Source organism: Grus americana, chromosome 23, assembly GCF_028858705.1.
Source record: "Grus americana isolate bGruAme1 chromosome 23, bGruAme1.mat, whole genome shotgun sequence".
NCBI classification, from domain to species: Eukaryota; Metazoa; Chordata; class Aves; order Gruiformes; family Gruidae; genus Grus; species Grus americana.
Genome location: NC_072874.1, coordinates 308120 through 331369, shown reverse-complemented (window position 1 = coordinate 331369; position 23250 = coordinate 308120). Strand labels below are relative to the sequence as shown.

Sequence of the window (23250 nt, the reverse complement as noted above, 5' to 3'; positions counted from 1 at the left end):
GGGCGGGCGGGGCGTCTGCAGTGCGCAGGCGCGGTGGGCGGGGCGCGGCGCAGTCATGGCGCACGGTCACGGGCGCTGCTGCTGCTGCGGGGAGGAGGCGGTCGGCGGGGACCGGGGCGCGGCCTGGGGCCTCTACCTGCGTATCGACCGGCAGCGGCTGCAGTGCCTCAACGAGCGCCGCGAGGGTAGCGGCGCACTCGTCTTCCGCGCTTGGGAGGAGCGTGGCGACCGCGCCCAGGTGGGGCCGGGCCGGGGGCCCTGCAGCGGCGCCGCCGCCTGAGGAGAACCGGGGGGCGGGGAGGGGGGGAGCGAGGTGTTGCGGGTCTGGCCTTGACCCTGAGCCCCTCCGCGGTTACCCGCCCCACCGGTCCCTTGGTTCCCTCAGCCCCCGGTGCGACACCCGCGTACCTGCGCAGCCGGGGCCAGCCCTGACCTGCTCCTGTCTCTCCGCAGTTCGTAGAAAGCGACGATGATGAGGAGCTTCTCTTTAACATCCCGTAAGTCCCTTCCCTGAGCTCCTTTGGCATCGTTTTGGCTGCGGACAGGGGTTGTGCCTAGGAATGAGGCACATCAGTGTGCTCCTGTAACCGGGACTGATCTGGAGAGAACGGAGGTGAAAACGCTGTCTCTGTGTCTCTCGGCAGGTTTACGGGTAACGTGAAATTAAAAGGAGTAATTGTGATGGGAGAAGATGATGGTACGCATCCAGCAGAGATGAGACTGTAAGTAAAACGAGTGTTAACTTTGCTGGAGCTCTTAATTAGAAGAGAATGTTTGGTTGAGACACTGGCTGTGCTGTGGAGAAACCAACTGCTGCTGGCTTAGCGGGCTGCAGGGGGATCGATGGGCTGAGGGGGGTTATGCGTTGGGGGGAGCTCTGGGGCCTGGGAGGGAGGGAAGGGCACAGGTGACAGTGTCCTGCAGGCAGGTGAGGTTTGTAAGGCTCTTGGCAGCCATCCGGCTGTGCTGGGCCACATGGCTCCTGAAGGGAGAGAGATGCCTCTTAATACATCTTTATACAGCCTCTTTTTTTTTTTTTTTTTTTTTTTTTTAAATGAAAGAGTTTTGAGTACTCTGCAGTTTTTGCTTGTGGGGAAAGAAATACACTTTATCAAGCCCCTATTTTCCTTGGTCTCCAGTGCACTGGGGTCTCGGTTTCTTCCCGTACGCAAGTGGGCTGAGATCTGTATCCCTGAGCTTTGTTTCTAGCTTTTCCTTGTTATTTCTTTAGAGTGTTGGGTTTTCTGGAACATGATGATGCTTTGTGGTGGTATTGATATTTTCCCCCTTAGAAGACAAAACAAATCCAGTTTCTTACTGTTGAGAAGAATCTGGGTAGTGCTAATGGACGGGGAGGAAACCAATAAGCTGACGTGTATGATAATAACTTCCTGGGTTTCCTCCCTCTCTTCCCAGGTTCAGGAACATTCCTCACATGTCCTTTGATGATGCAGCCAGGGAACCGGACCAGATGTTCAGCCTGAACCGGGATCCGACGGGCGAGCTGGAGTACCCCACCAAGTACGATGGGGACCCCTGCACCCAGGGGTCGTGGGGTGCTGCTCCTCCCAAGCACGGAGGCTACGCTCTGTCCAGCCTGCTGATGTGCCGCCGAGTTTTAGGAAAGCATTGGCAGAGGGCAGTTCCTTCCATTGCTTCTCAAAGCTGCCCACAGTAGAATTTGCCTCCCCAGCTCCTCCTGAAAGCTCTGAAAACATCCTCCCTGGAGCCAGGGGGGTGCCTGTGTCTGTGACCCAGCACCTTTTGGGGTGCAGAATCATCCCAGTGTCGTGCCCCCTGCTTCTGTCCCCAGTCACAGCTTGTTGCTGGCCAGCGTGAGAGAAGCAGCTCCTCCTGCACCCTCAGTTGTTTGCTCCCAAGTCTGACTCAGATTAGGGTAGGAGTTACACACGGTGCGGGGCCAAGAGGAGGTGGCAACACAGCAGAGTGGCAGCTTGTACACGCAGCTCTGGTTTCAGAGTGTGTTTTCTTTCAGAATTGCCCGTTTCTCCAATGTTTACCACCTCTCCATCCACTTTCCGAAGAACTTTGGAGCGGAGACAACGAAGATTTTTTATATAGGCCTGAAAGGAGAGTGGACGGAGGTAGGTGAGAGCAGAGATGACTGAGACTGTGCTAATAGTGTAAAAAGGGCTTTAAATCATAGCTTAAGTTGAGCTCTAGCAGTAAGGATGAATTGGGAGTAGTGTGGGAGGGTCTGTGATGAAAAGTCTGTAAGATGGGAACCTGCTCAGCTCTTGCCAGTCAGGTGTTTTAGGAGGGACTTGAATTCTTCTCTGCACTAACACGTTTAATCTTAATTCAGGCTCATCGCCATGAAGTCACCATCTGCAATTACGAAGCATCAGCAAACCCAGCTGATCACAAGTTGGAACAAATCACCCCACAGACTCACTTCATCTCCTAACAGTGCTGTCGGGAATCTCCCGAAGGCTCTGGTACAAGTGTACGGATGTGATGGGCTGACTCAGACAGAAATGGCTTCCTGAAGCGCTGGAGAGCGTTGGATCAGCTTTACGTTTCAGTCTTTGCCTCGGAAAGCAGAGCGCCGAGTGCGTGCAATGCCCGTACGAAGGTGGCCGCTGAGGGCAAGTGGTGTGTTGGGTCCCACAGAAGCAGCAGATCTGCTCTCGTAACGGGAGACTCGGTCGTTAGGCGGTGGCGAGCTCGTGTCTGGTACCGTTTACTCCTCTGCCAATAAAACGCGCCAAGGTGCAGAGCTGCGGCCTGGTCACCCCCATCCCTGTCCCTGAGTGCGGGTCACAGCCCGTGTGTACAGCGGCCCTCCTCCCCCCTGCAGGGAGCCGGCAGGTGCGGGGGTGAGCGAGCGGGGACGGCTGCGGGCCGCGGCTGGCACCGGCCGTTGCGGGGAGGGGGCGGCGCTCGGTGTCTTGCCCGCAGCAGAGACGGGAAGGGGGGTGGGGGCCGGGCCGCTGTGGTAATGACGGGGGGGCTCCCGCGGCCTTTCCCCACTAAACCCCCGGCAGCTCCAGCCGCCCCGCGTTCCCCCGCCCCGGGCCAGGGCCAGGGCCTGACCCTGACCCCGCCGCCTCCGCCCCGCGGGTCCCGCTGCGAAGATGGCCACCCCCGAGGGACGGGCGGTGCGTCACTTCCGCCGCGCTGACCCGGCCGCGACCCGGCGGGCGGAAGTTCCGGTGGGAGCGTGTCGGGGGAGCCGGGAGGAGAGCGCGCGCCGGGCCCGCGGGAGAGGTGCGAGGCGGGACGTACCACCGGGGCGCGGCGGGGGGGGGGGGGGGGGGGAGAACGGGAACGGGGCAGGGCGGGAGCCCCGGAGGGAACCGCGGCGGGGCGGGGGGGGTCGTGAGAGCCGGGCGGGGGGCGGCGGGAGGCCGGGGCGGGCTGAAGGGCCCCTTCCCCGCGGCGCTGCCGGGGTGTTTAACGGGGAGGAGGCGGCCGGTGCAGGTGCGGGCCAGGTTCGGGGGACTCCGCTCCCCGGGTCCCCTCGCCGCGGTTGTGTCTCTGGCCGGTGGCCGAGGGCGGGTCCCGGGTGGGCCCCGGCGCTCCGCGGCCTCGTGCTCGGGGCGGCGGGAGAGCACGCTGCCGGTAACGGGGCCGCTGCATGCAGCGTGGAGCCGCAAACCCACCTCCTCCCACGCCCGGGGGCCTCCCGCGGGCCGGTACGAGCCCTCCAGCCTTTAGGAACACCCAAAAAACCCCCCATTTCCACGGAAAACGAGTTCCAGCCGCGGCAGGTGGGAACCCCGCGGGGCGGCCGAGCCGTGCGTGGGGCTCAGGCTGGCTCCCCGCCGCGATCCCTCCGGTCCATCCGCTCCCGGGCGGGATCTCTCCAGCCTCCTGTTGCGTTTCCCTCCCCGCGCCGGTTCCCCTCCGCCCGGGACACGTTATTAAATGGCGATTCGCGAGTCGCTCCCCCGAGGAGGGCGGCAGCGTCGAGGCGTAACTCCGAGCCGGGCTGCGGGTCTCCCACTGGCGTCACCCCCGTGGGCGAGGGGTAGGGGCGGGGTGCGATAGCTCTGGGGCTGCTCCGAAACAAGCTCATCTCCTCTTTTTGTGTGCGGGTGCTTTTATATGCAGGCGCAGCCCCTTTTGGGGGGGCTTTATCCTTCCCGTGTTGTGTTTCGGCCTCACGGCTGCCTCTGCCCGACCTGTTCTTGCGGAGGCGGCCGTGGATCCTCCTGTTAATACCCCGGGAGTGGGGCAGAAACACCCCAGAGAAATCCGGGGTGACCCGTGGGGTGCCTCAGGCAGCCTTGACCCCAAAACCCCTCCTTTCCCTGACTCCTCTGAGAATCAGGCAAAGACGTGAGCCTGTAGCTGCTCGGAGAGCGCGTTTCAGCATCTCCATCTGTCATGGAAGATGCTTTTTATTTATGGCTCTTCCCGCCAGGATTTTCGGCAGGTGCTGTTTTTCCTCACTGGTTGTTTTGACCCTGGAGTACACATGAGCACGTGGGCTGTGCGTCTGCGAGGTTCGCCAGACCCGGGGAGCTTGTTGTTCCCGGTGTTTTTATTTGAGTCAGGAAAACAGCTGACAAACAGTTGGTGAAACGAGTCGGGCAGGTCTTGGCCCAGGCTGGTAGAGGAGGAGGCTGTTTCTGTTGGGTAAGGCTGTCTGCTGGGGTACCAGGAGTTTGGGGGGATTTGGGTGGTCCCGCGCCATCCGAAACCCTATGGGGATGGTGCTCGCTGTGAGATGTGAAGGCTTGGGCAGATCATGGGGTCTGCTCTTGCTCCTGGTAGTAGCCAGGAGGTCTGCTCTCGCTCCTGGGAGATGATGGCAGCGCTGTAAATGTGCTCTGATCTAATTAGTCCTGGGCAGTAAGCGGGGGTTAGGGCCTGTCACGTGAAGCGCGGTAGTTTTAGTGATTTACGCCGGACTGGGAACAAACAGCATTGACTGTCGTGTCTGAAGGCGGTGTCGTGGGGGCTGTCAGCTCTGCCGGAGCCGTCCGCCCCGCAGGTGACCGGGATCTGGGAGGTGACAGTCTGCCCTTTGTGCTGGCAGGAGGCTGTTGTGGTGGGGACAGCGGTGGTGGCCCTGACTGGCTGCCCGGTGGGGAGGGACGGGGATGGTCTCACTGGAGGGGCACAGGATCTGGGAGGCAGCGCCTGAATGCTCTGGTTTATCCCTAAACAGCTCCATAAAAGAGGGCTGGACCTTTTATTAGTGCTGTAAAGCCTGCGCTGCTGCGTGCTGAGGGCTGGCGTTTCCTGCTTCCCCGTCGGAGCAGATGTGGGTCAGGCTCCTCCTCGGCTCCGCTGGCAGCCGGGAAGGGATGCTGAGGATGCGTGCCACCCGGCCGCCCTCTGCCCACATCGTTACAGTCGCAGAAATAACTTTGGCTTTGAGGTGTAACAGAGCTAATTTTAACACTTCCAACACCCCACGAGCGCATCCCCGCTTGCATGCATCTGGTGCTGTGACGTGGGAAGCGTTTGCTGCTTCCTGGCTCTCCAGCGTTGCCAGGTTGGGGATGGAGCGGGGCTGTCCCAAGAGCTTAAACATCAAAGCCTTTGTGCACTCTTTAATTTTCCCCCAAATAGCTGGTCCCTCTGGAGCAAATTGTTGCCAGGGGGAAGAAGGGAGCATTTTCCTACCTTACCTTTGTCCCTCTGTCCCGCAGGTGCCAGTGTCCGAGTCCCTCTCGGTGTATGTGTGGTAACAACATGTCTGTCCCCCTCCTTGCTGACGCAGTGACTGTCTCAGGGGCAGAGCGGGAGACTGCCGCGGTAAGGGTCGGACCCCTCCTGCCTCTTCCCTTTTAGCAGTCTTGAAGATAAGAAGCTGCTTCTGTAGGGTTCAGAGGAGCCATGAGCTGAGCCCGTAATCCCTCAGCTCTTCAGATGTACCTCTTGGTGCATCAAAGGGGATGCAGGATCAACAAGGTCTCATCTTGCTGGGGAAAAGTAACTGTCCTTTGGGCTGCACTATTTCTTTCTGGTGCTTGGTCCGGTGCGGAAGCACGAGCGCAGCCTCACAGCTAGGCTTGACCTGCAGGGAAGTCAGTGGGAGTTGGATCTGATTCGACTATTTAAGCTTTTAAAAGCAAATCCCCCAAAGAAAATCCTCTGTCCTTCCCTGGGGCCCGGCAGGCTGCCTTCCCTCTGCTCCCCACGGCTTAGGGGCTGCTCCAGCCTTAGATGAAAAGCCTGCAGGGATGGATTTCATGAGTCCTTGGCAAGCTCAGCCTCCGCTCAGCGTGGTGCTATGCAGCCTGGCAGGACGATCCGTCGCTCCCTGGCCCTCTGCTGCGCTGGGCAGCCAAGGGGGCCAACGACACCCACGAACCTGGCCATGACAGCAGGCTCTGTGGCACGGTGACAATGATGTGCCTGTTCCACCCATCCATCATGCTCAAAGCTGCAGAGACGTGTCATTAGCATCAGCTAATTTCTGCCTGTTTGAGTCTCTTCTAGTTACTAAGTGGCCTTTTGCTGCTTCCCCATGAGCCCAGCCCTGCCTCTCTCAGGCTACCGGCTTTCACACCAGCTAATTCTTTCATTTTTCTGCTTAATTTAACAGGTCATTTTTTTACATGGCCTTGGAGACACGGGGTGAGTATTCCTGGAGCTGGCTCTGGCTGTGACACGTGGTTTGCTGAATGCGGACCCGGGCCCGGCTGTTTGCTGCGAGCGCCAGGGCTGCTCTCCCCAGGGGCAGCTCCAAGATTTGTCTGGGGCTTTGAGCTCAGTCAGATAGCTGTGCCTACGCCACCCTCATAGGGAATCACCGGCCAGCAGCTGTCTGCGCTTGAATATTTATGATCCCGGCAGCCTGGCAGCCCCCCGTGGGTTTGATTTTCTGCTTTCTTTAAGGCAAGCAGATAAGCACTGCGGTTTTTCCAGTGCTTGGGAGGGCTGGGAGCTGGGTTGTATCTATGCAAGTGTATCTCTCTTAATGCGCAAGGCCACCTTAGAGGACAGCATGAGATACAGCAGTAACAAAAGGCTTCTCCCTGCACAGGGGATTCTTCTTCCTCCCTTGCTGATAGCAGCTCCTCTGCCTCCAGCTGCGGGGCTTTGTGTGCCAGGGGGTTCACATTGGGATTCAGGCTGCTGGGGTGGGCAGGACCTGGAAAAATAATGTCAGGGCAAGGGGCCAGCAGCCTTGGAGAAAACCTGTCCTTGGGGGAAATCCCACACCTTCGCCAGCATCTGCCAAAGTGCTAAGGCGAGCCTTGAACTCCCTCCTCTCCTCTCCTCTCTTCCCAGGCACAGCTGGGCTGATGCTCTCTCCTCCATCCGCCTCCCCTACGTGAAATATATTTGCCCTCACGCGTAAGTGCCGTCCTTGCCTTGGGAAGGGGCTTTGGGAGCCTGGGTGGGCTGTGACGCCAGTGCCCACTGCTGAGACTGTTCGGGAAGGCATACGGTGGCCTGTGCCCTGACCTACCCGTGGGCTGTGCAGTCAGGCTTGTTCTCCTGCTGTGGCCGATTCATGCAGGGCCCCAGCCCTGACATTTTCTGCCTGTAGGCAGAGTGGTTCCTCACAGAGCCGATCAGCACAGGAGCTGCTGCTCTGAGTCTGTTTTCTCCCCGCTCCTGTCCTCTGCCTCTCCCTGACAGCTGCAGTGAAAGCCAAAAGCGCCGGAGCGCCTTCCCTGTCCCTCTGGTCAGGCAGGAGGGGGCTCAGCAGAAAGGGAAGGAAATGCTCCCCGCTGTGTCCCCAGCGTCAATAGCAGCCCACTCGGGGGGCACTCACCGGGCTGGGAGAGCTCCGCTGCAGCAGCATCCCCGGCAGTGGGGCCTCGGCTTCCCGGTGTCCCGTCTCCGCAGCAGAGACAGCCACCTCCGTCAGCGTCTCTTGGCTCGGCAGCAGCAAAGAGGAGAGGGACGCAGGTGCTCTCCTCCCCAGGCGGGCTGCTTGGCAACGCCCTGGAGTTGCCAGCTCAGCCGGGATCTGCTCAGGGCTCACGGATGATCCCTGGGGTCACCTTGCAGCCCCCAGGCTGGGTCTGATGGCACTGATGCGCTGCTATCCCTTGTGAGCCTCGTCCTGCAGCTGCAGGCAGGAGGGCCAGTCACCCCGCTCCCCTCGGCTCGGACTTGCTTCTCTTGCACTTGAACTAAAACACTCAAACTGTTTTCTCTGCAGGCCCCGGATCCCAGTGACCCTCAACATGAAGATGGTTATGCCCTCCTGGTCAGTGCTTTGGGTGGGACCCTTTTGGAGGTGTATTTTGGGGAGTGGGGTGGTGGGATAGGGACTGACGAGCCAAAATCCACTGCCCTGGAGGAGTCGGGGAAGAGCAGAGCACACCCAGCTCCCGCCTCCCCACACCCTGGGTGCTGGGGAAGGTTTGGGGCTGACCCTGCTTCTTCTCCCAGGTTTGATCTGATGGGCTTGACTCCGGATGCACCTGAGGATGAAGCTGGGATCAAGAAAGCTGCAGAAAACAGTAAGAAGCTTTGGGGAGGGGGAAGCACTGAGCTCCTGGGCATCTCTTCACTTGCTGGGACAGGAGCAGATGTCTTCCTTCCACCTCTCCTTTCTGCTTTCCTGATCCCAGCCTACCATCTGCCTGACATGCTGAGTGTCCTGTGTGCACCCCTAGGCCTCAGGTGCTGCTCTTCGGCCCCCCCCTTCACTGACCCATTTCTCTTTTCTTCTTCCAGTTAAAGCAATTATCGAGCATGAGATGAAGAACGGGATCCCACCCAATCGCATCATCCTGGGGGGCTTCTCACAGGTGAGCTGAGCTGCGGGGGGCTGAGGAGGAGCAGACTGAGGGTTGGGTTCCCTCTTCCCCTTTCAAAGACACCCCTCAAAGGGAGCATCCGTGGCAGGGAGGCGGGTGGGTGCTGAGTGAGCTGGGGCTGGTGGGCACCCCCGGGCACTAATGTAGCTTCCTCCCCTGCTGCAGGGCGGCGCCTTGTCGCTGTACACAGCTCTCACCTGCCAGCACCAGCTGGCTGGCATCGTGGCGCTCAGCTGCTGGCTCCCGCTGCACAAGGCCTTCCCGCAGGTACCCTGCGCTGCTGCCGCCATGTGTGTCCGCAGGGAGGGTCGGTTGGGAGGGGGGATTTTCCCATCCGGAGTTCTCTGCAGTGTGAGCCTGGGGCTGCTGGAGGCACGAGGCACCTGTGGTGGGGGTTTAATCTTACCTCCCTGCCCCTCGGACCTGGAGTGGGCGAGGGCACGGCAGGGATCAGGGCTCTGCTGCCGATCTGGTGTGAGCTGATGTGCCAATGTGCCGGGCAGCAGCTCGGTCCTGGTGGCAGCGTGAGAGGAGGCATTCAGTGGCAGGGCAGCAGGTGCTGTGTGAGCAGCTCCCCCGCATCCCTCCTGAGGAGGGGACCTGCCAGGTAATGTGCATGGGGATGCAGATAAAGCACCGACACCATTCCCCACTGGGGATCCCCTCTCCTGGGCACCCCTAAGCGCTTCCTTCCTCGCTGCAGGCGGCAAATAACGGCGTGAACAAGGACATCGCCATCCTGCAGTGCCATGGGGAGATGGACCCCATGATCCCCGTCCGCTTTGGGGCCCTCACTGCTGAGAAGCTGAAATCTGTTGTCACCCCTGCCAAGGTCCAGTTCAAAACCTACCCCGGCGTGATGCACAGTTCCTGTCCTCAGGTCAGTGCCTCGGGGCGGAGAGAGGGGACGGGGCTGTCGGGGGCTGGCCTCGCCTTTGGGGCCAACCCCAGCGCCGTGGGTCAGGCAAGGCAGGGAAATTGCTGAGTGCAGAACACACGGGACGTGTTTATTCCCTGATTCACGCCGGGGAGGCTGCGCAGCCCTTGTGTCCCCACACTTGGGACAACGCGTGGCCCTTGAGGAGCCCCGGAGTGACGGGCTCTGCGCTCTCTGCAGGAGATGATGGCGGTGAAGGAGTTCATTGAGAAGCTGCTGCCCCGGATCTAAGCGGAGCCAATCGAAACTGTCACAGGGAAGGACGCTGAGGTCACAGCCGCTGATCTTTCCCCCGTGACCCGTCCACTGCAAACAGAAGCCATGGCACCCCACCGCACCTCCCACCGCACCCCTGGCCCCCGCCTCTCCCCATCTCCTCGCACCGCGTCCTCTCCGGCTGGGGGTGCCCTGTCTGTCCCTGCTGCTTTTGGAGCCGAGATTGGAGCTAAGGCGAGTCTTCGAGTGGCCTTTTCTCTCCTCCTCTTGCTCCAGGCAGTTTCTGTGGGAGTCACCATTCCCTCGACTCCCCGTTCAGGCACTGCGGTGTGTGGGTCTGGCATGGCACGGGCGAGGTTTGTTTTGGTTTTCTTTTTTTCTGTTGGGTTTGGGGTTTTTTTGGTAACAGTATTAGGGGTGGATGTGCCCCCCCGTGCAGTGGGAGGAGCTGTGTGGGCGCAGGGCAGGGGCACCCTCCGGAGCCCTCGGTGGCTCAGAGCAGCCCGTGCTCCTCCTCTGCCCTCGGCCCGCTCTCTCCGCGGCTGCGCTCAGCCTCTGCTCAGGCGACTCACGGGTTTTCAGTCAGAGCTCAGGAACCCGGGACTCTCCTGTCAACGCCTCAAGCCCCAGGGAGAGGCTCTGCTCTGGGCCGGTACCGCCAAAGGCTGCCCCGGGGCCGGCAGAAAGGCATCCGCGCCGCTCCTGCACCTCTTTGCACGGGGCCCCGGCCCCGGCCCCTGCCCTGTCGCACACGCACACTCCCTGGCGGGCTCGCCCCGCGCTCCAGCAGCCTCAGCCATGGGTTTGTGGCAGCTCTGCCCTCCTTGAGATAATCGCCTCCTTCCTCTTACTCCTTCTCTTGTTGCTTTTACAATCTCCTCCTCAGCCCGGCGGGGGCGGTCCCAGAGGCATCTCTCCCTCCCTCGGCCCAGCTCTGTGCCGTTTACAGCCGGCAGCCAAGTGGCTTTGCCACAGAGCCTGCCCGGTGCTGGCCCGGTCCTTAACGTCTCGCTCTCTCTCTCTCTTGCTGCTACTTCTCCTTCCCTTTGGACTCGGGCTGGCTCTGGGAGGGAGAGGTGAGGAGAGGAGAGGCCCCCCCCCCCCCCCCCCCGCCCCCAGGGATGGCTCCTGGCGCAGCTGGAGGAAGCAGCTCTGCTCCCAGCCGTCATCTCACCAGCATCTAAGGCCTGGGTGCTGCTGCACCCCATCCCACAGGGCGGGGGGGGTAGGGGTGGGGGGGTGGGGGGGTATCTCCATGCTCCCCAAGACGAGGGCTGTGGGCTTTGTTGGCCTTTCCGTGTACAATCACTTGTTTCCCCGGGGCCCTCCCCCAGCTGGCTGGAGGCTGCAGCCACGGCTTGTCCTCTCTGAAGCATTGGCCAGGACTGTCCCCACCAGCAGAGCAGCTCCCAAATGTCTCTTTCGGGGGAGTGGGGGGTGGGGGGGGGTGGGCTCCTGGCTGGTCCCTCCTCTCCCCCAGGGCCGAGGGCACTTGCTGTTGAGCAGCGTTGCCTTTCTCCTTGCCTCTCTTCCATGGGCTGAGCCCACAGCACTGTTGGGCCCTTCCGGGCTGGAGCTGTATGTGTCTTTTAAAAAAAAAAAAAAAAAAAAAAAAAAACACCAAAAAAAAAAAAACACCACAAAAAAAAAAAACCCCAACACACACAAACCACCACAAAAAAAACCCCACCAAGCCCACGGGCTGTTGCTCCATCCTGCGTGCTCCAGCTCTGTGCGTTTTGATGTCCTGTCTGGCCCCTTGCCCCACAGAGCTACAGCAGCAAGCTGTGGCCAGGCTCAGCGTGGCCAGGGCCAGCACCGGCCCGAGGGCAAGGGCTGCTGGGGGGGGGGGGGGGGGGCGCTCGGCGCCAGCAGCTCTGCTCTGGCCATGCCCTCCCTGCCTGGGATGTGCAAAGCAATAACCTGCTCTGCGGCAAGTCGGATCTGTCAGACCCATCCTTGGTTGGTTTCTTGGGTTGATTTGGTTTGTTGTGTTGGTGTCATCCCCCCCCCCCCCCCCCCCCCCCCCCAGAAGTCTTAAACCAGCAAACCTGCTGCTGGTGCCAGGGGAGCCTGGCTCTTCCCCTTGCTTTTGGGGTTCAGTCCTGCTGTTTCTTCTACTTTGTCTGTTTTAAAGCTGCTGTGTCCTCCCCCCCCCTGCACTCTGTGGGTGGGGAGGCGAGAGGAGCTGGCTGGGATGGGAACGCAGCTCCCTGCATGTTACCCAAGGGCTGGCAGACAGACTGACCTATTTGACTGTGAACTGGAACCATGTGCATAGCAGGGGCCCAGGACCTGTGGCCATCCTTGGGCATGGCACAGGCAGCCACTCTGGCCCCTTTGCAGAGCATTCCTGCTCACTCCCCGCCTGAGCAGCATGCGCCTGGCCAGGGCCGTGCTGAGGACCTGGGAGGGAGAATGGCTTCTCTCCATTCCTCAATACAGCTTCCCCCCCCCCCCCTTCTTTTGTCTTCCTTGTAAATGTTTGGGTTTGGGTTTTTTTTTTTTTTTTTGGTGTGTGTGTGTTCCACAGAGTCCAGAAACAAGGTTAAATAAATCATAAACCTCTCCCACAGCTGACATCCTTTGTGGCTGGGCAGGAAGCACCATCAGCACCTCTGTAACCCGGGGGGGGGGTGGGGTGGATTAGCAGAAGCCCCAGGGTGCCATTTCTGGGGGGCAGCAGCTCCAGCTGAGGGGAACAGAACAGAGCTGCCACTTAGAAAGTAAGAAAGTTTATTTAGAAACAAATCAAAAGCTCAATTCATAATTTAGTAGCATAAGTTATTCATCCAACTGGCAGCCAGTTGAGGTGGTGCGTCATCATTGCCTAATGAAGCCTTTAGAGCCACCAGTAATAAATAGGACCAGTATCTGACAGCTGAGCAAAGCCTTCTCCCAGGCTGCCTTTGGCAACATGATTATGGAAGCAGCTGCCACAGGAAGCAAAATCAGGCACCAGCCAACTCTAACAGCATCGGGGGGGGGCTGCATGCAGCCAGGCGTGGCCGGCCATGCCCAGGGCTGTCACAGCCACAGGCAGGGGCTTCTCTGACTCAGCCAGAGCACATGGGAGATGAGGCTTGGTCCCCAAAAACCAGACTGGGGGGCAGAGGAAAGGAGGGCAGCCTCTAGTAGCTGTCAGGGCCTTCTAGGGGAGCTGGGCTGGGAAATGAGCCATGGTGGCCTTGGGGCAGGACTGGTCCAAGTAGGGGAATCAAGGGGCTCCTGGGGCTGCGGGTTGGGTGCTCAGCAGCTGTCTCCATGCCCTGGCCTCTCCCCCGAGACCAGGAACTTCCCCTACCCTCATGCAGGTGAGCCCTCAGGCCATGGCTCAGTTCTTGCTGAAGCCTGTGGGATTCTGCAGCTGCCACCGCCATAGGTCCTCACCTGCAACAGGAAGAGAGTGGCCATGAAGGGTGGGCCAGAAGAGGAGCAGCCAGTGGCACAGGGCATGCTGGGGAGGGGGGGGGGGGGATGCTCTTACACATCTTGTCCAGGCCAAAGGCAGCTCTCCAGCCCAGCTCACGCTCAGCCAGCGCCGGGTTGGCGTAGCAGGAGGCCACGTCTCCCTCCCGCCGGCCCGTGATCTTGTACTTGATCTGCAGGGAAAGCAGCAGAGTGGGGTCTGGGGGCTCCTGGCTCTCAGCAGAGGGGACTGATCCACAGCCCAGGAACAGAGGGAGCAGTGCCAGCGGCTACTGCAGACACAGGCACAAGGGCTGCCAGGGCAGTGACAGCTTGGGGGGTGAGGGGGAGCCTGTGGGAGCCGCTGCAGGCTGCGTGTCAGACCTTACCTCCCTCCCCGAGGCTTTCTCCATGGCTCGGACCATCTGCAGGACGGAGTAGCCAGTGCCTGTGCCCAGATTGTAGATCTGGGAGGAGGATAAAGGACGTGGGTCAGATTCTTTCACAAGAGGAGAAAAGTCAGGCCCCCTTTTAGCTCCCCAAGGGCTGCGAGAGCCTGACCCTGGCCTAGCCCCACCCCAGACAATGGCCTTCTCCGTACCTTGCAGCCGCAGTTCTCCTTGAGCTTCTTCAATGCAGCGATATGGCCCTTGGCCAAATCCACAATGTGGATGTAATCCCTGACGCCTGCGGGGACACAGAGGGTGAGTGCAAAGCCCTCCTGCCCAGGGCACGGCTGGGCCGAGGAGCTGCACTGGCCGCCCCAGGGGACGGGGTGTCCCTGCTCCACCCGTTCTGCGACGCACCCGTTCCATCCTCCGTCTTGTAGTCATTCCCGAACACGCTCAGGAATTCCCGGCGTCCCACTGCCACCTGCGCAGAAGGACAAACCCATGAGAGCCCCATCAGCCTGTGCCCCACACAGGGGGTCCTCAAAGGCTGCAGCAGGGCAGTACCTGCGCCACATAGGGCATGAGGTTGTTCGGGATCCCCTGAGGATCTTCTCCGATCATGCCTGACTCGTGGGCACCAATGGGGTTGAAATAGCGCAGGAGAACAGCGTTCCAGTCCTAGGGAGACACACAAACGTGGCTGCCTGGGGAGGGTATAGTGCTGTGCGGTGCTGCCTGGCCACCCCAGCACACTCCAGTGGGAAAAGACCTCAGTCCCCAGCCCCGCATGTCCCAGTGTAGCTCCTCACCCCCTCTGCTTTGCAGAGATCTTGAATCATCTCCTCAATGAAGTACTTGGATTTGCCGTAGGGGTTGGTGCAGCCTCCAACCGGGTGGTTCTCATCCAGAGGCAGGTACTTGGGGTCTCCATAGACGGTGGCAGAGCTGCTGAACACAATGTTCCTCACGCCGTGGGCTTTCATGGTCTGGGGAACAGGGAGCAGCCGCCACTGAGCCAGAGAGCTGTGCACCCTCCAGCTTGGCTGCGCAGCTCAGTCCTCCACAGGCGGCAGCTCCCATCACATGTGCACCGTTACGGCCCTGGGAGCACCACAGTGTCCAGGCTGCCAGCCAGTACAGCCACCCCAGAGCAGGATCACACCCAGCACCAGTTAGAATCATAGAGTTGCTTAGGTTGGAAAAGACCTTTCAGATCATCAAGTCCAACTGTTAACCCAGCACTGCCAAGTCCACCAGTACCTATGCACCACATCTACACATCTTTTAAATCCCTCCAGGGATGGTGACTCCACCACTTCCCCGGGCAGCCTGTTCCAGTGATTGACAACCCTTTCTGTAAAGAAATCTTTCCTAATCTCCAGTCTGGCACACCTTGAGGCCGTTTCCTCTTGTCCTATCCCTTGTTACTTGGGAGAAGAGACCAACCCCCCACCTGGCTACAACCTCCTTTCAATTAGTTGCAGAGAGCGATCAGGTCTCCCCTCAGCCTCCTTTTCTCCAGGCTTAACAACCCCAGTTCCCTCAGCTGCTCCTCCTCAGACTTGTGCTCCAGACCCTGCACCACTTTGTTGCCCTTCTCTGGACATGCTCCAGCACCTCAATGTCCTTCTTGTACTGAGGGGCCCAAAACTGAACACAATACTCGAGGTGCGGCCTCACCAGTGCCGAGTACAGGAGGACAGTCGCGTCCCTAGCACCTCCTGGCCCCGCTCACCTCCAGCAGCCGGATGGTCCCGGTGAGGTTGACCCTGTAGTACTCCAGCGGCTTCTGCACAGACTCCCCCACTGCCTTCAGCCCTGCAAAGTGCATCACGGCTGAGAAATGGTGCTGCAGAGGGAGAAAGAGCTTGGTGTTAGTACTACAGCAATAGGAGATAGAAGCTCCAGGCAGAAACCAGTCAGAAGTCTCCCCGGGAGTTTCATTCAGGCAGCCTGTGTGGTCTCCATGGCCCAGAGGAACATTTGGTGGTCACAGCATTTCCTCAGCACTTTCCTTTCCGCTGAGTTCCTGCCCAGTCCATGTCTCCTTCCTGGCTCCCACCCTAGCACAAACCCCTCTCACCCCTTGGACCCCACGAGGCCACCCTGGGGCACCACAGCTCTTGCTCTCACCTTACTGAAGAGTTCCTGCAGCGCTGCCTCGTTGGTGATATCTAGCTCCTGGAAAAGGATGGGCTGGCGCACGATCTGCTGCACACGCCGGAGGCTCTCGGGGACTGTGTCTACCCCTGGGGAGATGGACAGGGGTGAGGCATTGGGATAGCTGGAGGTCCCAGCACAGGCTGAGAGGGGCCGAGCCCCTTGTGTGGGAAGGGATGAAGGCTCTCTGTACCTCGGATGGCATTGTGAAAGTTGTCTATCACCACGGGGACATAACCAGCCTCCACCAGCTCCAGCACACAGTGACTGCCGATGTAGCCAGCTCCGCCGGTCACCAGGATCTTCTCTGCCATGGTTCCCTGGGGAACGAAAGGCCCTTCAGCACAGAGCACTGTGTGAAGCAGCCTGAGGTGGGCACGACAGCCAGGGGCCCTGAGAGGGAAGGGGCAGGCAGGACTTGGACACTGTCACGTCAGCACTGCCTCTAGACACTCCCCGCGCTTGGCCTGGCCAGAGCCAGGACGGCATCCGGAGAGCGATGGGACGGGCAGGTTGTAGCACACCCTGCTGACGTGGTTCACACCTCCTGGACAGGGAAGGTTTCTCTGCCACTTGTCACATACCAGGGAAAACCCCTTGTTCTTCCTGTTAAGTCCAGCCAAGATCCTGGTGTCACCCATATGATACAGCACAAATCCCTCAGGCCAATTTACCCCTAAGCACAAGGGCTGGGAGTCATCTAACAGCATTAACGTGGGTGGTCTCCACAGGGGTATCAGCTCTGCTCTTTTCCCCCCATTCCCCATGTTTTCTCCAGCTCTGAAATCCCCTCTACAACAGTCCCAGCACTCCTCCAGCCTCCCTTCCCTCGCCCAGCACTGGCCCTGTTCCACCCCTGCTCCCCAGGAAGGTGGGCATTGCCTCACTGCAGGCTCCAGGGCCATTTGCCAGCACGCACGAACTGGAAACCTGGAAGCTCACTTGCAAGAAAGCCCCCGTCCCTGGGAACCGAGCAGCAGCTCCTGCTCCCGGAGGGAGAATCCCCTTTGTAACTAAGGCATGCGGAGGCAGCACAGGGAAAGTTTCCTCCCTGGGTGATTTTAGTCACTCTCAGAGCTGCGTCTCAAGCCAAAAACCACCGAGCTGAACCCCCTGAACTGCCCCGCGCCTGCTGCCGGCCCCAGGGCTGCTCCAACAGCCGGCAAAGGCAGAGCCTGAGCCGGGCAGCCGAGGGCTGCAGAGCCAAAACAACGCTGCTTTTCCCCAGGCAGGTGAACGGGCAACGGGAGAGGGCAGGAGCCTGCGGGGCAGGGTGCGTACGTGGGGCAGGGACACCCGCAGGGCCGGGACACCCGTGGGTCTGGGCTTGGAGAGGGGCCGGGAGTTACCTGAGGAGCCGGGACCGGGGCTGCCTGTGGGGCCGGGGGTCTCCTGAGGGGCCGCGCGTTGCCGGGGGGGCTGGGGTGGGGTCCGGGGTTACCTGAAGGGCCGGGTTTACCTCAGGGCCCGTGCCGCGGGAGCTCCCCGCTAAGGGAGGGAACAGCAGCGCGTCCCTCCGCTCGCATGTATACATCCCTCCCTCCGTCCGGCCTGACTCCCGCGGCCCCCGGCTGCTCACCCGCCGCTCCAGCCGCCTCCCGCCGTCGCGCTCCCTCTACCCCGCTCCGGGTGCGGCCCCTTTAAGGCCCGGCCGCGCTCCCCGCCCCGCGCGGTGCCACGCGCCCCGCTCTCCCATGGAAACGTGTCACCACCGCGCCAGCTACGGGGCCGCAGCAGGGACAAAAAGTTCTGGGGCGCGCATGCGCGGGGGCGCGACGGCCACGCCCCTCGGGGCGGAGAGTAGCGTGGAGGGAGGGCGGGGCCATCCCAGACTACCCGAGGGGAGGGGCGCAGAGCGCCCGAGCCCGCAGCGCCCCCTGACGGCGAGAGGAGTCCACCGAGCCCCGCGCACGGATTTATTCACCGATTCCAGCTTATTTCAGTGTTCCGGTTTATTTAATTGTTACAGCTTATTGAAGTGATGTAGAGAGACCCAGAGAGACGGTCCTGTAAGCACCACGGTGGGACAGTCAGAGAAAGGTGCAGCACACAGCTACAAACCAGGCCCACCCCACAGGGTCTCTGCACTTGTCTCCAGCCTCACAAATAAACTATTAAATAAATTATTTTAAATAGAAGATTGGGGAAGACTTTCTTGTCTACCGTGAGGAGTACGTGCATGTACAAAATAAGCGTGTTTCACGCCCACAGCCCACGATGATGCAGCGCCTCCACGTTGAGGGCCAGTTGAAGAGGCACTTGGAACCAAATCTCTTTAACTGGTTTAGTTAAACCAAATTTCTAATAGTTTAGAATATTAAATAATGTGTTTATTACCCCTAGTATTTAAAAGTATCTTACAACAGATACAGTCCTTTATTACAGTCCCTAAATGCTACGACAGAGGGTCCAAGGCTGCCCCGGACACTGGAATTACAAAGGGGAGCCTTTTGATTTCTGTCTTAACATTTGTAGAAAGGAGAGAGAAGGGAAGAAGTACTGCTGACCTGGAGAAGTGCTCTAACTGGAAAAGCTGTGTTTTTATCCTTTGCTGGTAGTTCATGGCAACACACTCTCGAGGCAGAAGTTACCGGACACTGTACTGAGCTGGTGCTGGCGACTGTAGCGCTCTGTCCTCTGCGGAACAGTGAGTGTTGTATCCGCTGCTTCTCCCCCAGCGCATCCACGTCCTCCCTTCTCTAAGGCAAATGGCTAACATCTTCAAGGTTGAATATAGTATTCTCATTTTTCTCATTTCTTCATTGATTCTAGTGGATTATGCATTTCCTCTCAAGCGCTGAGCCTGGAAGGACCACTGAAGATCAGAGGCAGCAGAACGGAGAGGAAACCCAGCCCACATCAGATCCTTGCTTTCTTCTTGATCCAAAGTGAAACTCGATTCAGTATCACAGCCTGCAAGATGCCTGTGACACTTTGGAATTGGTTCGTCTGTTGAGAGCATTGCAAATAAATGTGCCTGTGTCCACCAGTTTCTGCAGATCCACACCCTTCATGGGGAAAAAAAAAAAAGATACAACACACCTTGGTACCAGTTCTGCCACATAAAGCCACCCAGTAACAACTGGCATCGCTGGGAGAGACTAGCAGGGGGTGAGGGAGCCTGGAGGGTATTTTAACAAGGCCTTGAGTGTCTGCTGCTCGTTAGTGTGATTCTGAGAATGACAGTCAAATCGCAGAGCACTGAAACAGGGAGAGGAAGAAATGCCGGGAGGGATTGATGCAGCAAGACGAGGCCTTCAGGCCCAGCCTGGCTGACCTGCAGGGCAGAGCCAGAGTGATCCTGCAGCTGCACCCACTACGCCCAGGCTCCCTGGGCCAAGTTTTGAAGCCTCGCTGAAGCCCGACCAGAGTCATTGTGTGAGAGGCTCTGCTGCTGCAGGCAAAGGCCGCTCGTGCTTACCGTGTGGATCCCCAGGCCATTCAGCATGTACACCAAGTCCTCTGTCGCAACGTTTCCTGATGCTCCTTGGGCATAGGGGCAGCCTCCAAGGCCAGCGACGGAAGCATCAACCACGCTCACACCCATCTGCAAACAAAACCGCTATCAGAAAACTCCTCTTAAAGGACAAACTGCGGTCCTGTTCTTCAAATCTACGGTTCACAAGCAAGCACAGGAGAAACTTGAGGAAGGATGCTGTACTTCAAAGCAAGAATCTTACCTGAAGCGCTACCAAGATGTTGGCAAGAGCTTGCCCGTAGGTATCATGGCAGTGAACAGCAAGAGCCCCAACTGGCACCTCTTTCATGACTGCAGTCAGCATCTCCTTCATGCTCCCTGGGGTCCCAATGCCAATGGTGTCACCAAGGGAAATCTCGTAGCATCCCATCGAGTACATCTTCTTTGAGACCTGTCCAAAAGCCAAGATGTTTAACTGAAAAGGCAGCTTTGTCATCACCTTCCCCAGAGCCGGAGACCCACTGTACAGAGGAATTGGAGCGTGATTCCCTGGAGCACAACAGCCCTGGGGACAACGGACCCTTCTCCCTGAATTCCCCCATTCATTTCCTCTAGCTGTAACCTTCCCTAGTCTTCAGTTAAATGCTTTGACGCATCCTCCAGCACCCAGTGCCCAATTCACACCCATTAATGGGAGCCAGAAACCTCTCAGAAATTCTGGTTATATTTATGATGAACTCACCTCTGCAACTTTAGCTGGAGAAATCTTCCCTTCATAGGGACATCCAAGGACACAGGAAACATATCTATGGTTAAAAAAAAAATACGCACTTTTAGCTAGAGAACTGAAGTGTGATTATACTGGCCAAATTAGTCAGGACTTGTGCTGCATCTTGCAGGCACAATGGAAGAATTAATTTCATATTCTAAAAATCAGTCCGGTGGATGAAGCTTACATAATTAACTACTCAACAATTACTTCTTCCATGGACATGAAAAATTTGCCAAGACAGGAGTACACAGGACTGTTAGGCTTTGTGGATCTACACATTTCCATATGGAATGTCTGCCAAGAAGCTAGTATTATTTTGGATATTTTGGTAAAGCTTAAGACAGAATAATTAGATGAAGGGTGAATTCATCTGGAAGAGCGTAAACTGTCACGAGCAGTACAGGCTTTGCACCAAGCCAGCGTCTGAAACTGTGTTAGTGTGGTGGTGTTTCCAAATGAACGCTTTTCAATGCACTGAGCTCGCATCTGCTTGCACCCATCCAGATAGAGAGACACTCCTCAAAAAAAGGTAAAGTTTAAAAGAAATCCCACTTCTCAGTGCTGCACGAGCTGGACTCCAAAGAGATAAACTCAAGCAGTCACACCTCTCCACACAACCTGCTCAATGGTAAGTTTGCAGCAGGAACTTCTTACCCCCGGACAGGAATGCTGGCTGCTCTCGCTGCCATCATCACTTCATCGAATCTTGCCAAACTCTCCTCTATGGAACAGTTGATGTTCTTCTTAGTGAATAGCTCAGATGCTGCTCCAAAGATTGACACTTCTTTGGCCCCTGCTGCCACCTGCCAACAGAAAGCATAAATTAAAGCAAGCTGATTTCTCTTGCAAGGAAAACGACAAGCACAACCACAACTACAGTTCTCTCATTTTATAAAAAATATTTTGTCCCCAATTCTTCCCAGAACAACCCAATTCTTAGTTCATTCTACAGCAAAAATATAACACATCCAAGTTTGTCTTCAAAGGAAGCGTAAAGTTACAGATGCAGCAGTAAAGCTACACCTGCTGGATGGAACACGCAGATAAGACTGAAAGCATCACTGTCAATTAAAACAGATTACTTTTTTTTAATAATAGAAAATATATCAAGGTCTTTTTCTATTACGAACAACAGGTTTCTATTTCCCCAGCAAAACAATCCCTTGTAAAGGAACTACAACATGAGACCACTGCCTGCCAGAATGCAAGACACGTTTCCCAGCCTTAACCACAGTTGAAATGTTCCCTCGTAGGCAACCCTGCACATGAGACACCGAGAACATTCTGACGCTGCGATCTCTTACCGCTGCCTGAAATCCTTTCAGGTTAGGGGTCAGCACAGGATAACTAATGCCAGGTAACTTATTAATTCCTTGCATGACTTCAGTGTGGTCAGCCATCTGCAAAGTAAAAGAGGAAAGGTTTCTAAGGGTGACAACATCCACTTCTACAGATTATAAAATAATTTAATTTTATGAACTAGGACAGCAGTATTTAAGAATAGGAGAAATGGGCCTCTAAAGAGCAAACAGCATTGCACCCCGTGAAGAATCATAGTTCAGTCACCCAGCCAAGCCAGCGCCAACATGTGCGCAACCAGCTGTTTGTATTTGAGCTGTACGTTTGCTCTTTCGCAGGGTCCGAAGGGAAGGTCTGAGATATTGCAAGCTCCTTTATTTGGCTTTGCTGCTTCTTGCCCAGTTACAAGCCACTGTAGAAGGATTTTGGAGCAAGCAGAATCTTTTCATCGGACGACTATCTATTTAATTAGGCATTTTTACAACATACAATTTTAAATCCCGTTTGAATACTGACCTGAGGAACCCATTTGGGGGAAACAAAGCTGGTGGCCTCTATAACCTGAAGCCCTGTCTCTGACAGCATATTGATTAAACTGATTTTCACCGGTGTCGGTACAATATTCTAAGAAGAAAAAAAGAAAAACAACCTTAAGTTATTATCTCACAATAAACTTTTCAACCTCTGCAAAAAAACCCTTATCTTCCAACAGCAAAAAGCAGCATTAAAAAAAAATAAAAAGTGCGTCGGTGGGGCACAATGGCACGTTACAGGTATTCGGTTAGAGAAACCCCCCCAGTGAGGTGCTGAGGGAGCCCCGCGGGGAGCCCAGGCCCGCCCGTACCTTCTCGTTCTGGAGCCCGTCCCGCGGCCCCACCTCCACCACCTTCACACGCTTCGGGAAGGCTCCGCCCGCCGCCGCGGCGCTGACCTGGGGACAGAGGGAGAGCGTCAGCCGAGCCCTGCGCCCGCCAGCGCCGGCCCCGGCCCGGTGCCCCCCCCCCATCCCCGCTCACCGGCCGCAGCGACACCGCCCAGCGCGACACCAGCCGCCGCGCCGCCGCCATGTCCGCTCGCCCTCACGTGACCGCACCCCACCCCCCACGTGATCGAAGGGGCGCGGGTTCGTGGTCACGTGACCGCCGCGCTGCCGCCCCCGCTCTCCACATGGAGCCGGGACCCCCGCTCGGGGCCGCGCACCCCTCGGTCCCCTCCGGCGGCGAAGGCCGCTCGCTGCCCGCTCCCGGGTGGCCGTCGGGGGGCAGCGAGAGACACCCAACTCGCACCTGTCCCCGCGGGCCGTCCCGCGACAGCGATCCGGTGGCGCACTGCGGCATGCTTCCCCCCGACGCCGGCACTGCGCGGCCGCTCGGGAGCCGCGCACTTATACGGCAGCTTTTCCGCTGGCTCGTGCCGCTGAATAAACACGGCGTGTTTGGTTTGGACGGGCTCCCTCCCCGCACTAGAGGTTACCAGCATGATGGGGTTGGGAGACAAAAAGGCCATCGCTCTGTTGTCCCTTTTTTTTTTTTTTTTTTTGCCCCTCTGTGCTCGTACTGGCGTCATCAGCGCAGCCAGGGTGATTGATGCTCCCGTGAGTAAGTGGATCTGGCTGTCAGTGCCAGTTCTCTGAAGTCCACACAGATTCGTCACTACAGATCGTTATTTGTCAATTGAGTAACAGCAGCTCAGCACATGTCCCAGCCCCGGGGCTTAGCTTGGGCTAAATTCAAAATGTTCTGGCAATTTTGGTTTGCGCCATGTCGTACAGTAACAAAATAAAGCCTGTGTGCAATGTTGCGGGGCCTGCACAACAACTGTGCTGCAGAAACGTGCGCTATTGTGAGGAGTTTCATCATTTAAGCACATATTGTTCAACCCTTTTTAGAGAAGTTCACCATCGACGCAGGAAATCTTATTTCACTGAAACAGAAGCGAGAGGTTGA

General features: G+C 57.9%; 4 protein-coding genes across 7 annotated transcripts; 2 read left to right on the top strand and 2 right to left on the bottom strand.

Moving 5' to 3' along the window:
* The first annotated feature begins 21 nt into the window (after positions 1 to 21).
* PITHD1 (PITH domain containing 1) lies at positions 22 to 2740 on the top strand. The gene is made up of 6 exons (XM_054802606.1): positions 22 to 238; positions 454 to 497; positions 645 to 722; positions 1417 to 1521; positions 1997 to 2105; positions 2327 to 2740. Exons 1-6 carry the CDS (start codon positions 56 to 58, stop codon positions 2426 to 2428), a joined length of 621 nt encoding a protein of 206 aa, XP_054658581.1. The 5' UTR covers positions 22 to 55; the 3' UTR covers positions 2429 to 2740.
* Positions 2741 to 3131: 391 nt separating this feature from the next.
* On the top strand, positions 3132 to 11511 carry LYPLA2 (lysophospholipase 2). 2 transcript variants are annotated; one of them, XM_054802604.1, is made up of 10 exons: positions 3132 to 3231; positions 5628 to 5733; positions 6527 to 6558; positions 7216 to 7281; positions 8099 to 8146; positions 8332 to 8402; positions 8620 to 8693; positions 8868 to 8969; positions 9406 to 9582; positions 9820 to 11511. In XM_054802604.1, the coding sequence occupies exons 2-10, from the start codon at positions 5656 to 5658 to the stop codon at positions 9868 to 9870; spliced, it is 699 nt and encodes a 232-aa protein (XP_054658579.1). In that variant the 5' UTR covers positions 3132 to 3231; positions 5628 to 5655; the 3' UTR covers positions 9871 to 11511. The 2 variants fall into 2 exon arrangements, with proteins under 2 accessions (XP_054658579.1, XP_054658580.1); XM_054802605.1 differs by lacking the exon at positions 3132 to 3231 and adding an exon at positions 4062 to 4605.
* A 1063-nt stretch (positions 11512 to 12574) lies between these two features.
* Positions 12575 to 17539, bottom strand: GALE (UDP-galactose-4-epimerase). Its single transcript, XM_054802599.1, has 11 exons — positions 17395 to 17539; positions 16009 to 16135; positions 15789 to 15904; positions 15391 to 15504; positions 14465 to 14641; positions 14220 to 14333; positions 14070 to 14136; positions 13865 to 13950; positions 13653 to 13730; positions 13343 to 13457; positions 12575 to 13245 (listed from the first exon to the last, which is right to left on the bottom strand). Exons 2-11 carry the CDS (start codon positions 16127 to 16129, stop codon positions 13190 to 13192), a joined length of 1044 nt encoding a protein of 347 aa, XP_054658574.1. The 5' UTR covers positions 16130 to 16135; positions 17395 to 17539; the 3' UTR covers positions 12575 to 13189.
* A 213-nt stretch (positions 17540 to 17752) lies between these two features.
* HMGCL (3-hydroxy-3-methylglutaryl-CoA lyase) lies at positions 17753 to 22747 on the bottom strand. 3 transcript variants are annotated; one of them, XM_054802602.1, is made up of 9 exons: positions 22591 to 22747; positions 22149 to 22235; positions 21821 to 21928; positions 21310 to 21405; positions 20660 to 20808; positions 19976 to 20039; positions 19496 to 19684; positions 19237 to 19362; positions 17753 to 18823 (listed from the first exon to the last, which is right to left on the bottom strand). In XM_054802602.1, the coding sequence occupies exons 1-9, from the start codon at positions 22639 to 22641 to the stop codon at positions 18722 to 18724; spliced, it is 972 nt and encodes a 323-aa protein (XP_054658577.1). In that variant the 5' UTR covers positions 22642 to 22747; the 3' UTR covers positions 17753 to 18721. The 3 variants fall into 3 exon arrangements, with proteins under 3 accessions (XP_054658577.1, XP_054658578.1, XP_054658575.1); XM_054802603.1 differs by having other exon boundaries at positions 22321 to 22658; XM_054802600.1 differs by having other exon boundaries at positions 17753 to 19362.
* Positions 22748 to 23250: the final 503 nt, after the last annotated feature.